Source organism: Galeopterus variegatus, unplaced genomic scaffold (assembly GCF_000696425.1).
Source record: "Galeopterus variegatus unplaced genomic scaffold, G_variegatus-3.0.2 Scaffold822, whole genome shotgun sequence".
NCBI lineage: Eukaryota > Metazoa > Chordata > Mammalia > Dermoptera > Cynocephalidae > Galeopterus > Galeopterus variegatus.
In genome coordinates this window covers 256,005-269,708 of record NW_007726933.1, presented here as the reverse complement: position 1 = coordinate 269,708, position 13,704 = coordinate 256,005, and the positions used below count along the sequence as shown (strand labels likewise).

At 42.5% G+C, this 13,704-nt stretch overlaps 1 protein-coding gene across 3 annotated transcripts in view; it reads right to left on the bottom strand.

The window, feature by feature from the left end:
* Positions 1-12,009, bottom strand: part of GCH1 (GTP cyclohydrolase 1) — a 49,632-nt gene extending 37,623 nt beyond the window's left edge. For all 3 annotated transcript variants that reach the window (XM_008572692.1, XM_008572694.1, XM_008572691.1), the window contains exon 1: positions 11,604-12,009. In XM_008572692.1, coding sequence (XP_008570914.1) covers positions 11,604-11,904 — 301 coding nt within the window. In that variant the 5' untranslated portion in view covers positions 11,905-12,009. The remainder of the gene's footprint in view (positions 1-11,603) is intronic.
* Positions 12,010-13,704: the final 1,695 nt, after the last annotated feature.

The following is a 13,704-nucleotide window of genomic DNA, read 5'->3' as shown; positions in this document are numbered from 1 at the left end:
ATAAATTTGTACCTCTGAAATGTATATACTACTGTTGTTATAAATTACTTAACATGAAAGGAAACATTAAGAATTTATAACTGCATTCAACAAAAAGTAAAAGCTCTAAAAATATTTGAAACAGAACTGAAAAGTTTCCAAACAGTAAAACCATTAAAATGGACTCACTTATAAAGTATAAATGACCACAATACAATTAAATATGCTTTTAGACAAAATGCACAGAGTTCTGGTTTTCAAATATCTCCCTCAAAAGACTAAGTGGGGAAAAGTTTGTTAGTTCTCAATCCACACTAGAATTGAATGTAATTTAGCTGAAATGTGTGCAATTGTCCATAGATTCTCCTCATCAGAGACTTGGTCGAGACAGAGCACGCCTGGGGTCCTTAGGCAGGAGCTGAGGGCAGCCCCCTCTGCACTGATGCAGGCAAGAAACAGACCACCTGGCATCTTTGGAAGGAGCAGAGGGCAGCATCTACCTCCTGGAAACAGGCAAGGAGCACATCGGAAACACCACTTCCTCGCGGGTGGCCCACCACAGCCACTGCTCAAAAGCAGCTTCATGCCACAGCAGTAGCCACAGCTACCGTGCAGGCAGCCCTCCAGACACTCAACTGCAGTGACACAAGGAGAGTAACCAGCAGAGACCAGAGAAGGAAGAGGACGTCTCTCTCCTCAAAGCCCACTCCAGAGTAATAGAAGAAGCAACTGCTCTACCATCCCCCCAAGTTTATTTCTGATTTTAGTAATTTCTGTCTTCTCTAATTTTTTCTTGGTGAGTCTAGATAAAGGTTTGCAAATTTTCAAAAAAAAAAAAAAAAATAGGACTATTAAGCAGTCTACAAAGCACCACTGATATAAATATTTTAATCAAACTAGCTTTACATAATTCTTTTAGGGTATGATAATCTTTATATATATTGTGTAACTTGTTAAATATGTAACTATCATTCATTTTCTTTGACAGACTTTGTTATGGGAGATTGAAATCAATCCCAAAACTCATTTTTCATTATGATCTAAGTTTTTTTTCCTTAGTTTATTTCTTTTCTGCATCTCTTCTCTTATGACAGTTTTGAATTTTCTAAATTAGTTAAGAATATTTTTGTTTTCAAGAGTTCATAATACATTTCTATATTATTAAATAAAATAAAAAACAAAATAATTCCTCTGTATAAAGACTTAGTAGCAAAATTGTTAGGTCCTACTTTATGCAAAAGTTCAGGTCTACTAGTTAATGACCAGCTATTTTCCAAATAGTTGTACCAATCTATTCTCTCACCGCCGTGGATGAGAGTTCCTATTCCTCCACATCTTAACCAGTATTTAACAGTCAGACTTAAAGTTTTTTTTTTAAATTATGCATCCTGTTCAGTGTAGAAGATGAATAAACTGTTCTGGGGGAAAAAAACAAAACAAAACAAAAAAACTTTGGTGAAATATCATGAAGCCAGGATTTAAGAAATGTCTCCAAACTAAAACAATTTGATCTTGTCTTGGCTAGAATTCAGAAAGTAAGGCAGAATTCCTATGTGTTATGATTCTCACATATGAAATGGACTTTCATATGAAATTGTAACATAGGTGCTTAAAACCTGAGGGTCCTGATGTAGATTAAAACTTGAGGGTTGCAGTCACACACACCTGGGTCCCACTCTGCCCTGTGATCTTCAGCCAGTGACTTAATGTGAGCCTCCTCAGTTTTCACTTCTTTAAGATGAGGATAGCCTCTGAGTTGACAGGAGGATCATATGGGATCACAGGTACACAGCCTTTCCCGTCTTCCCAGAGTTTTGGTTCCCATGAAATACTCTTCAACATCTAAGCCTGGCATTCCCCCATATTAATCGTCAGATACATGTTGCACACCTAAATTCTTATAAGAGCCCTGACAAAGCACATATTATTGCCATTTACATAAAGGGAAACATGATAATTAAGTTTAGAGACATGCCAGTAATTATACAGCTAATTAAGGGTCAAGGTCACATTCAAACCCAGGATCTTTTTATATACAATAAAGATAATAAAGATCAAGGCTTGCAAATATATACATAATTATTTTTCTCTAATTTCAGGGTAAAGATTTTCAGTAATGATGTTTCTTGTTAGCTAGCCATTAAAAGGAGTTATATTCCCTTTACTCCTAGATTTAAACAACTTTGTCACAATATTTTTAATTTATCTATTTGAAAATACACGCAAGTACTTCAAGAGCCAAAAGCCAAAAATACAGTGAAAAGTCTTGCTTCTGCCCTTGTCTACATCTATCTAGTTCATATCCCTGATTAATATGTAACCACTGGTGTATCCTCCAAATTGCTTAATACTAATCCAAACAACATTGTGCCCCGCCCATGCACATACCTTTTTCCTACCAAAAGCAACTTCTGCATCATTTATCCATTCTGAGACTGGACATTTAGGTTGCTTCCATTCAGAGCTATAGAAACTAACCCTGACAGTACATGATTGCTTGTATGCAAGTCAATATGTAAGAAATTCTTAGAGGCAGGATTCCAAGTAGGCTATATTCGTTTATATTTGATAGATGTTGCCAAATTACCCTCCATAAGGAGAGTTACATTCTCAACAGTAATAATTGTTTCCCTGTAACTTCAATAATGTAATACAGTATCAAATTTCTGGGTGTTTGTTGATCTAACAAGGAAAAAAAAGTATCTTAGGGTGGTCTGCCTGCATTTCTCTCACTGAGGGTAAGGCCAGTCATCTTTCCATGTGTTTAAGAACCATTTGTATTTCCTTTCCCAAGAACTGTCTGTTTACATGTCTTGCCAATTTTCAATTGTGTTGTTGGCCTTTCTTTCACGTCATTTCTAGTATCTCTCTTTCTATTAGGGTTAATAGTCTATCGCCTTGGATATGAGTTGTAAATGTTTCTTCCCAGTTCGTCATTTGGCTTTATTTGTGTGAATCTTGCTTGGATCCTGAGTCAAACAATCCAACTTGTAAAGAGACATCTGTGGGAAAATCAGAGAAATGTAAACACCGGCTAGATATTTGATATTAAAGAATTATTTATTTCAAATGTGATATTACAGTTTCTTAAAACTCTTTATATTTTAGAGATATTGAAATACTTATCAGTGAAATAACATATCTGGGATTTGCTTTAAAATAATTCAGTCGGGGAGGCTGTGCAAGGCAAGACAGACCTGTTTATGTTGATAACTCTAATTTTTTGTACATTTGAACATTTCTACAATAAAGAGTTTTAAAACTGCAATCCTGACAAATTTTCTGGAGATTCTTCCCCATGAGAATTTTGCTGTGCCAGAGAAACAGTCACTTCAACTGGTGCCTTGGAAAGATATACCGGCTGGGTACAAAAGGAGCCATCTCACCAAACAAGTGGGTTTCTACTGGTGCAGGGCTTCATGAAGGATACAAAGGTGTCTAAAGGATGAGCTCTGGCCTAGAAATGTTCAGGAGATCCAAAGGAATCACTTTTGTGGCTTTTTACCACAGAGCTAAGTACCCTACAATTTCCATTGAGTTTATAAAATAACCACCATTTATTGAGCTGCTATGCAAGAGCACTGTGATACGAGGAAGACATAAGATTTAAGAAGTGGTCTTTAAGAAATTAATTCAGACATTCATCATGTCCTCCATATGTGCTGGGCAATTTGCTAGGGATTCAAAGAATTCAAAGAGTACAATCCCCTCTTTTCTAAAAAAAAAAATCTAAAAAACTGCTATTAAGGCACTAATGTTACAAAATTGTGAGTGAATATCCTCTCCACCTTAAGTATAACAGGTTTACTTCAGTTAGGATATTTTTTGATTAACCCAATCTAAATTATCCCCCAATCTAATTACCATACACTCAATAGAAAATGTATAACTGTATGGTGTGTGTGTGTATGTACGTGTGCGTGTGTGTATTTATATATATTTTTTTTTCTTTTTTTGCATAACCTGAAATTAAGAATTGTTCATATAATCCAGGATTTATAATCTAGATCCAATGATTAGACAGTTGCCCTCTCCTGGTAAATTTTAATACTGCAGCCTGACTCAACCAAATACTGGACTCAAATTACAGAATTATGCTATAAATGAGTCAGTTGGGGAATGCCCAGGCATGGAAGAGTTTCTAGAGCTGGACAAAGCAAACAGCAGAGAAAATACAAAAGGGTTGGGGGGTGGGGGAGAAGGGAGAAGTGATTCAAATAAATTAGTAAAATATTATTAAAACTAAATAGAATGTCAGAGATTACAATTCTCATTCTCTATCATCTTCTCAGCTCTGTTATCTTCAAGATATGATCTTGGGAAAATTCTCTCTGTGCCACAGTTTCCTTACCTATAAAATGGGAATAATATTACCTACCCGACGGGCTATTGTGAAGATCAAATAAGGTGATACAATGTAAAGACTCAGACAGTGTTCAATCATTCAGACATTGGTGAGCTCAAGCATCACTTCACCCATCTGTGCTCCCATTACCCAGCATAGATCAAGTTCCTTTGCTAAATGTTCTCATTGAGCTGTGTTTTTAATCATCACAGTTCTCTTTCGTGTGATTCTGATTAATGTTAGTTTTGTCTGCTAGGTGGTAAGTTCCACGAGGGCAGGAACCACACCTGGCTTTGCTCATCCTGTGTTCTCAGCATTCAGTGTAGTACATGGTATTCGATGAATTTGTTAAGTGAAATTGTAGTAAAATTCCCAGTTAGTCTTATGAATACTGGTATGTGTTGAATTTTGCTCCCCGCATCAAAAAAAATACATACATGTTGAAGTTCTAAACCTCAATACCTCAAATTGTGATCTTATTTGGAAATATGGTTGTTACAGATGTAATTAGCTAAATTAAGATGAAACATACTGGAGTAAAGTAGAACCTTAATCCAGTGTACTTGGTCTGTGTCTGTTGCTTATAACAAAATACATGGAACTGGGTAATTTGTAAAACAATGAAATTTACTGCTTACAATTTCGGAGACTGCGGTATCCAAAGTCCAGTGAACACATCTGGTGAGGGTTTTCTTCAGTGGTACCTTTAGCAATGCATGGGTCTTACATGACAGAAAATGGTGGAGCAGAAAGAGCAAGCAAGAGAGAGGCCAACCTCCTCATTCTCTCTCATTGTAAAACCCTCAGAACCATGCCCCTGACCTCCATTATTAATCCATTCACTACTGCACGGTCCTACAATATAATCACCTCTTGCAGGCCCCACCTTTCAATTACCATAATAGGATTTACCACCCTCTTTTACACTGTCACAGTGGGAACTAAGTTTTGGGGGCACATTCAACCCAAGGCATCCAGTATGACTGGTGTCCTGATAAGATGGAAACTGGGACACTGACAGAGGCAGATTGGAGTGATGAAGCTACAAACCAAGGAACATCAAGGACTGACTGCCACTACCAGAAGCTGGGAAGAAGCAGGGAAGGACACCACACTACAGGTTTCAGAGGAATATGGTTCTGCTAGCACCTTGATCTTAGATGTGTAGCCTCCAGAACTGTGAGACTATTGATTTCTGTTGTTTAAACCATCCAGTTTGTGGCACTGTGTTATAACATCTCTAGGAAACTAATGTAAGAACCAACTAGATGGCATTGTTTGGTATTTCAAAATTATGTGCAGTGACTTTCCCTCTCGTGTCAACAAAATTGTTTACAGATAATTCACTTTTAAAAGAAACTATTAGGATTGGCTTTCCTTTCCTATTCTCAATAACTCAACAGCATTACTCAACTTTGACTACTCTCAAATTTCAGTCATACAGTATTTCAACAGCCTTATTTTTTCTTTTTCTTTTTTTTTTTTTTTTGTCTTTTTCGTGACCGGTAAGGGGATTGCAACCCTTGGTGTGGGGTTGCCCACACCGCGCTCAGCCAGTGAGTGCACCAGCCAGTCCTATATAGGATCTGAACCCGCGGGGGCAGCGTCGCTGCACTCCCAGCGCTGCACTCTCCCAAGTGCGCCAAGGGGCCGGCTATTTTTTCTTCTTTATTCACAGAGCTCTTGTTGGCAACAAGCAGAATAAGTCTGAACCCGCGGCGGCAGCGTCGCTGCACTCCCAGCGCTGCACTCTCCCAAGTGCGCCACGGGGCCGGCTATTTTTTCTTCTTTATTCACAGAGCTCTTGTTGGCAACAAGCAGAATAAGTCCTAACTACATATTTACAAACTAAATTAAAACAAAAATTGGGCCGACCCTGTGACTCACTCGGCTGAAATATATATTTTGTTTAATATATATATTAAAACAAAAATTATCAGTGAATCAAGATTTAAATGAGCTATGCATACAAAACAGCACTTCTCAATGACAAGCTTAACTTTTCTATAATATACTTTAAAACTTGAGGTATAAATTCACTTTTCACCAACAGTATGGGAGGAAATAGTAAATAATTTGACTTTTTGACTGCCCCCCCTTCACACTTTAGAAGTTGTTACAATTCCTAGCTCACCACAGTAGTCTGATTTAATAAATCAGGGAGGTTTGTGATTAAAAAAAGAAAACTTTTTGTGACTGCTACCACATTTCAGTACAAAGGGACAAAGTATCATTTTTTCATAAACAAAGTATCTGACTGCCTTACCTTGTATTTAGAGAATAGATACAATCTTACAGTGAAAATGGTTGAGGCAGGGACATTACTCACTGTCGGTGTCTGTGCCTCACCTCTTCAGCCCCAGTGAGGGAACAGTCAAGGAGTCAGTCACCTCTGGTACCATCTCCTCATGCTGGGTCACATACACGCTTACCAAAATTTGGGACACTATCAACATAATCTATGAAAACTGTCTTGGCAGCAGGGATAAGACAAGCTAAAACCTACTTTAACTAGAAATGTGACAGAAGTCAAGACTGTTGTGTATGCCCATAACTTATAAAAAGGACAATTGATGGGACCAGTTATACCCATTTAACCTTTGACAGATAATGCTCTCTAAAAGGTTGTTTACATTTATACCTGAGAAAGGACAGGGAATGGAAAGGGTTAGCCACCGGGGAATGAAGATCAAGGACTTCAGGAAATAGTAGACCCTCCAATTTAATTAAGTGTAGGTTCTTAATAAAAGAATAGTGTAAATACGTAGAAAAGGTGCCTTATAGAGAAAGGAGAACTAAGGTAAGACCTTGAATATGTAAGAGAACTAGGACGTGGCTAAACTGAATGGGGACAGAAATAAATAAAGATGAGCTGGTCTGAGCTGGTCCAAATCAGCCCATGATGCTAGATTCAAAGGACTGCCAGTTGCTGGGAGAGGTTGCTGGGAGAGCATCTCCTCCAGCCCTCCCTTCTAGCCACAAGCTACAGCCCAGTAGTGAATAGTAACCAGGAGACCTGCATAACCCTGACACAGCCCTGTCATAGGCGACCACAGATGCTTTCCAAGGTACCCCTTGGAAAGTACAGGAACAGTACACTAGGCAAGCATTATAGAGAGAAACTGCAGTGTAGGAAAACCTAAGAAAATCCCAGAGCACCAGAAATTAGCACCAGAAACAGAAAGAAAAAAAAAAAATTGAAGAATATAAAATACCAACTTATTTTATATTTTACAACTCTTAATTCATCACTATTAAAAGAGTTAACATACAGAATACAGAGAAATAAAAAAATATAAAGTCCTGTATCTTGTTTACAAGCATAGAAGAGTGAGTTTCAAAGAAGTTTGTTCCTATCCAAAAACAGTAAGTCATTGGCTTATGCTCTCAAGAAACAAAAATTAGGGAGGGTGCAAGATTGTTTTCTCTATTACTCTCTCCTACATTTTCTACAGACTTAAAGACTTGGGTCCCCTCCCACTCCTACCAGTATCCTTCCTTCTCTCTCCCACCCAGGTTGGTCCAAGACCTGGAACATCACCATTTCAGGTTCATTCCTTTAAGTTCAGTGTTACCCTTGTCCTCTCGACTGTTTTCTCTCTGATTATATATCTCTAAAAAGAAAAAATATATATTGAATACTTATGATCCTCATGATCCCTTAGATAGAGGCTTTCAAACTTTTGACAATCCAGTATTACATCTGGAGCCAGTGCACATACAAAAAAAATCATACTTATAAAACCTACACAGGGCTGGCCTGTTAGCTGAGTTGGTTAAAGCATGGCGTTTTAACACCAAGGTCACAGGTTTGGATCCCCATACTAGCCAGCTACCAAAAAAAAAAGAAAGAAAAAGAAAAAGAAAACCTACACAGAAGTTCCTCAAAACATTTATCCTTACCACATGTAATAGACTGATCTTATCCATTCTGTTGATCCAATTCACAGTTTGAAATACTTAGTACATAAAGTACACTGATTCATCTATGTAGCAATATAAACAAGTAAGTAGCTAAGGGTCCTGCAGTCGGGCTTCCTGGATTCTAATACTATCTCTACTACATGTAAGCTGTCACCCTCTATGCCTTAGTTTCTTTGTGATGGAGATAAAAAGAATAGTGTTTGGGGCTGGCCTGTTGGCTCAGTTGGTTAGAGCACAGTGTTGTAACACCAAGGTCAAGGGTTTGGATCCCCATACCAGACAGCTGTCAAAAAAAAAAAGAATGAAAGGAAGAAAAAGAATAGTGTTTGGGGCTGGCCTGTTGGCTCAGTTGGTTAGAGCACAGTGTTGTAACACCAAGGTCAAGGGTTTGGATCCCCATACCAGACAGCTGTCAAAAAAAAAAGAAAGAAAGGAAGAAAAAGAATAGTGTTTACTTAGACCATCCATATAAAGCATTTAACCCATACAAAGCATTCAATTAATGGTTATTAATAATCATAAATGGTCCATAGAATGAAAGGAAGAAAAAGAATAGTGTTTACTTAGACCATCCATGTAAAGCATTTAACCCATACAAAGCATTCAATTAATGGTTATTAATAATCATAAATGGTCCATGGACCTTTTTTATTGTGGTAAAATATACATAAAATTCATTTCAGCCATTTTTAAAAGCAAGTCAAGTGAAGCAGTGGGAGTGGAGAAGGAATAAAGAACAAAGAAATTTGTAACTGCTTGTGATCAATTCTTTGAAAATACAATTTCAGCTATTTTAAAGTGTACAATTCAGTGGCATTCACAGTGTTGAGCAACAATCACCCTCTAATTCCAGAATATTTTCATCACCCCAAAAAGAAACCCTACACCCATTAAGCAGTCACTCCCCATTCCCCTCTCCTCTCCAGCCCCTGAGAAACACTAATCTGCTTTTTGTCTTTATGTCCATGGACTTTTTTTTTTTTTTTTTTTTTTTTTTTAAAGATGACCAGTAAGAGGATCTTAACCCTTGGCTTGGTGTTGTCAGCACCACACTCAGCCAGTGAGCGAACCGGCCATCCCTATATGGGACCCGAACCCATGGCCTTGGTGTTATCACCACCACACCCTCCCGAGTGAGCCACGGGCCAGCCCGGTCCATGGACTTTTTAAACAATAAATTAACACTTTATTAGAACAGTTTTCTAAAATGAAATGGAGTGGGCCGGCCCGTGGCTCACTCGGGAGAGTGTGGTGCTGATAGAGCCGAAGCCATGGGTTCAGATCCTATATAGGGATGGCCGGCTCGCTCACTGGCTGAGCGTGGTGCTGACAACACCAAGCCAAGGGTTGAGATCCCCTTACCGGTCATCTTTTAAAAAAATTAAAAAATAAATAAATAAAATAAAATAAAATGGAGTGTTCTTTGGAGTCATTAGTCCTCTTTAGCTGAATTCTGTTCATGAAATAAACTTCTGCTAACCATTTCTCAAGTAAACCTGTGAATCACTTTAGGTAATTCTATGACCTCTTTCAAGGTCAGAAATCCCTCTCTTTGAGTAATTACATCTACACATGCTAATCTACAGACCACTCCCTATGAACTCTCTTAAGGCTGGAATGCCAAAGGCTGACCAAAGTTGTGGAGTAGACCACTTTCTGTATCTGCAAGAGGCAGAACATGCAAGGCTCTAAGACGTTTCTTCATTACATCGTGGAGTATCACCAAAATCAAACACAACCACCTAAGAGTTGAACCCACAGAAAACCAAATGTTCATTCTTCAGTATTTGTATTTTGAAAATTTGCTCTTGAAATTCCAAACTTTTGACATTAAGGGGTAAAAAACTGAACTTGGACACAGAACTAGAGGTTCAGTTCTTGGCTTTAGAATATAGTATTTTTTTTAAATGCTGACCAATTAGCTAATTGGTTAGAGCACAGCCTTCTAACACCAAGGTCATGCGTTCGGATCCCCTCACCAGCCAGCCGTCAGGGAAAAAAAAAAAAAAAGAATGTAGCACGATTTCCTTTTTGGGCCCCACCCCTCTCACACTGATTTCCACACCCTTCCTTTGGGGTGTGGAAGACTGGGCAAAAATAACTTTGTTATTCCCAGCATCTATTTGGCCAAGTCGCTGGACACTCATTCAGGGAAATAACAGGAGCAGGGAGGTTACCTTTCAAAACAGCACTGCTTTTCTTTCAGAAACGGTGAAGGCAGAAGGCTTCTTAGGCCAAAGATATAAATGTCACCAAGACGCACAGAATATGTGGGCTGGAAAACAATGTCTTTGGTCCCATCCGTAAATGCCAGAAGGTTTTTGTTTGTTTGTTTTTTAATAATAACCAGGGGCTGACAGGTTAGCTTACTCGGTTAGAGTGTAGCGCTGGTAACACCAACGTCAAGGGTTCGGATCCCCCTACCGGCCAGCTGCCAAAACCAAAAATAAATAAATAAAATAACCAACATTGCTCACCCAGCAAATAGCCAGCCAAATCCTGTCGTTTTCCGCTCCCTCTTCACCCCGCCTCTGCTCCCTACCACTGACTGCTTCCCCACCGCTGGGTGAAAGCCGGACACGTCTCGAACGTGGACAGCACTGGGTCCCCCCGGCTTACTTGGGGGAGGGGAGCGAGGGGATGGAAGGAAAGAAGGCTTTAAGCAGCAAACTCGCTCAAAAAACCCCACACCTCAAACTCGGGGGAAGTCCGTGCCCAGAACTGTGCCAAATAGTGGAAAAGTCTTGAGCTGGAGTGAACTTGAGGTGGACAAAAGAGAATTACAAGTCTGCGAAGACCCCGGTCCCCTGCAAATCGGTGAGAGTTCGGGTCCCCGAATTCGCAGGGAAGGATCTCCCTAGTGCTTCATCTACCAAAAATTAGGATCTCAAGAGAAGTGACGACCCGCTTGTTGTCACTTCAACAAGCGCCCAGGTGATCCTTATCATGGGCAAGTTTGGAACCGCTCCTGCCTCGAGCATCCCGCCCCGGGCGCTCAGGCGAGAGGGGTCCAGGCTCCCGCCCACGGGGGAGCTCAGTGACCGCGCTCCCGCCCACCTGATCCCCTGCTCCCGAGGAGAGGGCCGCGTGCTGGGAGCAGAGAGGACCCTGCGGGGGAGGCTGCAGCGGTTACCCTGGTGGTGAGGCCGCTGCCACCTAGGACGCCCGAAATGCGCCCCCACGCAGGGCCCTTGCTCCGGGCTGGGCGGCGGGCCAGGGCCGAGGGCGGAGTTCGGAAGGTGACAGCGCTCGGCTCGCTCTGCCCAGAGTGAGGCAACTCCAGAAACTTCCTGGAGCCGGCGCGCGCTTCCCGCAGCCACCTCCCCGCGCCTACGCGGCCGGCGGGAGCACCGACCTGAGATGGTCTCCTGGTAGCCCTTGGTGAAGAACTGCATGGCCGTGGCCGCCCTCCAGGGCGTCTTGAGCAGCCCCTGCCGCTGGGGGTCCTCGCCTAGCAAGCTCAGGATGGACGAGTAGGCGGCCGCCAGGTTGGGGAGGTTCAGCTCGTTATCCTCCTCACTGCGAGGCCGCTCGCCCTTCCAGCCGTCCGCGGGCTGGGCGCTCTTGGCCTCGGGCCGTGGCGACTTCTCAGCCGGCCGCGGCGGCTCCCGCTCCGAGAACCTATTGCTGCACCTGCCGCCCCGGGGCTTCTCCATGGAGCCTGCCCTACCGCTCGGAAGGGAACCTGAGGCGCCTCAGGGACTGCAGCTGAACTTTGCCGGCTGCCGCGGGCAGTGAACTGTGGCCGGAGTCACCCGATGAAAATAAGCGAACAGTCTAGGTACTAGCTCCGCGCTAAATGCAGCAGCGGGCTGCCGTGCCCCGCAGAGCCTCTTATAGCCCCGCTGCTCGGCCGGCGCCGCGAGGCGTTCCCATTGGCCGGCGCCTCCTCGCGTCATGGCGCTCGCCCCGCCCTCCGCGGGCCCCCCAGCGAGGGCGGCTGCGGGAGGGGCGTAGGTCGGGCTCCAGCTCCGCGAGGAGGAAAGGCCGCCGGTCCGGACTGAGGCGTCCGGAGGCGCACGAGCCCCTCCTGCGCCCGCCCCTGGAGCGGATTAGACCCCTCGGGAGGTTGCAGGATGAACTGAATCCAACGGAAGGCCGGCGTCCCGGAGCTGGAATGTCGGCGGGGAGAGGCACGGTAGGCCGGTCATGCCTCTCTTCTCTTAGGTCAAAGAGCGCGCTCATCAGAAGAGCTCTGGCCCCCTCGCCCTGTGAAAGATGAGCCTACAAGTGGCCTTGCCGGGGAAGACACCGAGTTAAGTGGTCCCCAACTCTTGTGTTTGGGGGGGGTTCTTTCTTTTTTCTTCTTTCTTTTCTTTAACTCTTGTGTTTTTAAGACACTAGAATACTGTGACTTGAAACTCTTGTGTTTGTTAAAAATGTGTCCAATTCACCTGCCACCTACAAGAACCCTCTGGTCCCTGTCAGGGTGTGTATTACACCAAGTGGCCTTTATGTGAGTCACTGTGTCTAGGAGGATAGTATTTGGGGTGGCCCGAACTTTGACGCTGGAGAAATCGTTTTGCAAGCGAAGCAAAGGGGGCTTTCATTTAAAACCCACTGGCGTGACTGCCAGTGAGCTCGGTTGGTTAGAGCAAGGTGTTGTAATACCAAGGTCAGGGGTTCAAAAAATAACCCATTTGTGTTTTGTGGAAAGTGATGTGCAAAGCTGCTTTCCTGAGTTGGTACAAATTGTGAAATGCTCAGAATAGCCAAGAGTTGGAACCAGCCAAAATGTCCTTCCACGGATGACTGGATAAAGAAAATGTGGTATATATGCACAATGAAATACTATTCGGTCACAAAAAAAGAATGAAATTCTGCCTTTTGCAGTAACATGGATGATCTTGGAGAAAATTATGTTAAGTGGAATAAGCCAAACACAAAGACAGAAATACCACGTTCTCACTTACATGCCGAAACAAAAAACGTTGGTCTAATGGAAGAAAAGAGTAGAATAGTGGTTACTGGAGACTGGTGGGGGGAAAGGGAAGAGGGGAGTTGGGGGGGAGTTAGTGAATACAAATTATTAGAGAGAGAGGAAGAACAGGATCTTAGGTTCTACAGTAATATAGGGAAACTACAATTAACCACAGAGTACTATGTATCTTTGAATAGCTAGTCAAGATGATGTTGAATGTTCATGACACAAAGAAGTGACAAATGTTTGAGGTGATGGATGTACTAAGCACCCTGATATGATCATTGCACACAGTATGAATGTACCCAAATATCATATTGTACTCCATAAATACATACAGTTATCATGGGTCAATTAAGAAAAATAAATTTAGGGGCCGGCCCGGTGGCGCACTGGATAGTGCGCCGCGTGGGAAGCGCGGCGGTGCTCCCGCCTGAGGGTTCGGATCCCACATACAGACCGGTTCCCGCTCACTGGCTGAGCGGGGCGCGGGGGCAACACCGAGGGTTGCGATCCCGTTGGCGGTCCCCGGTCC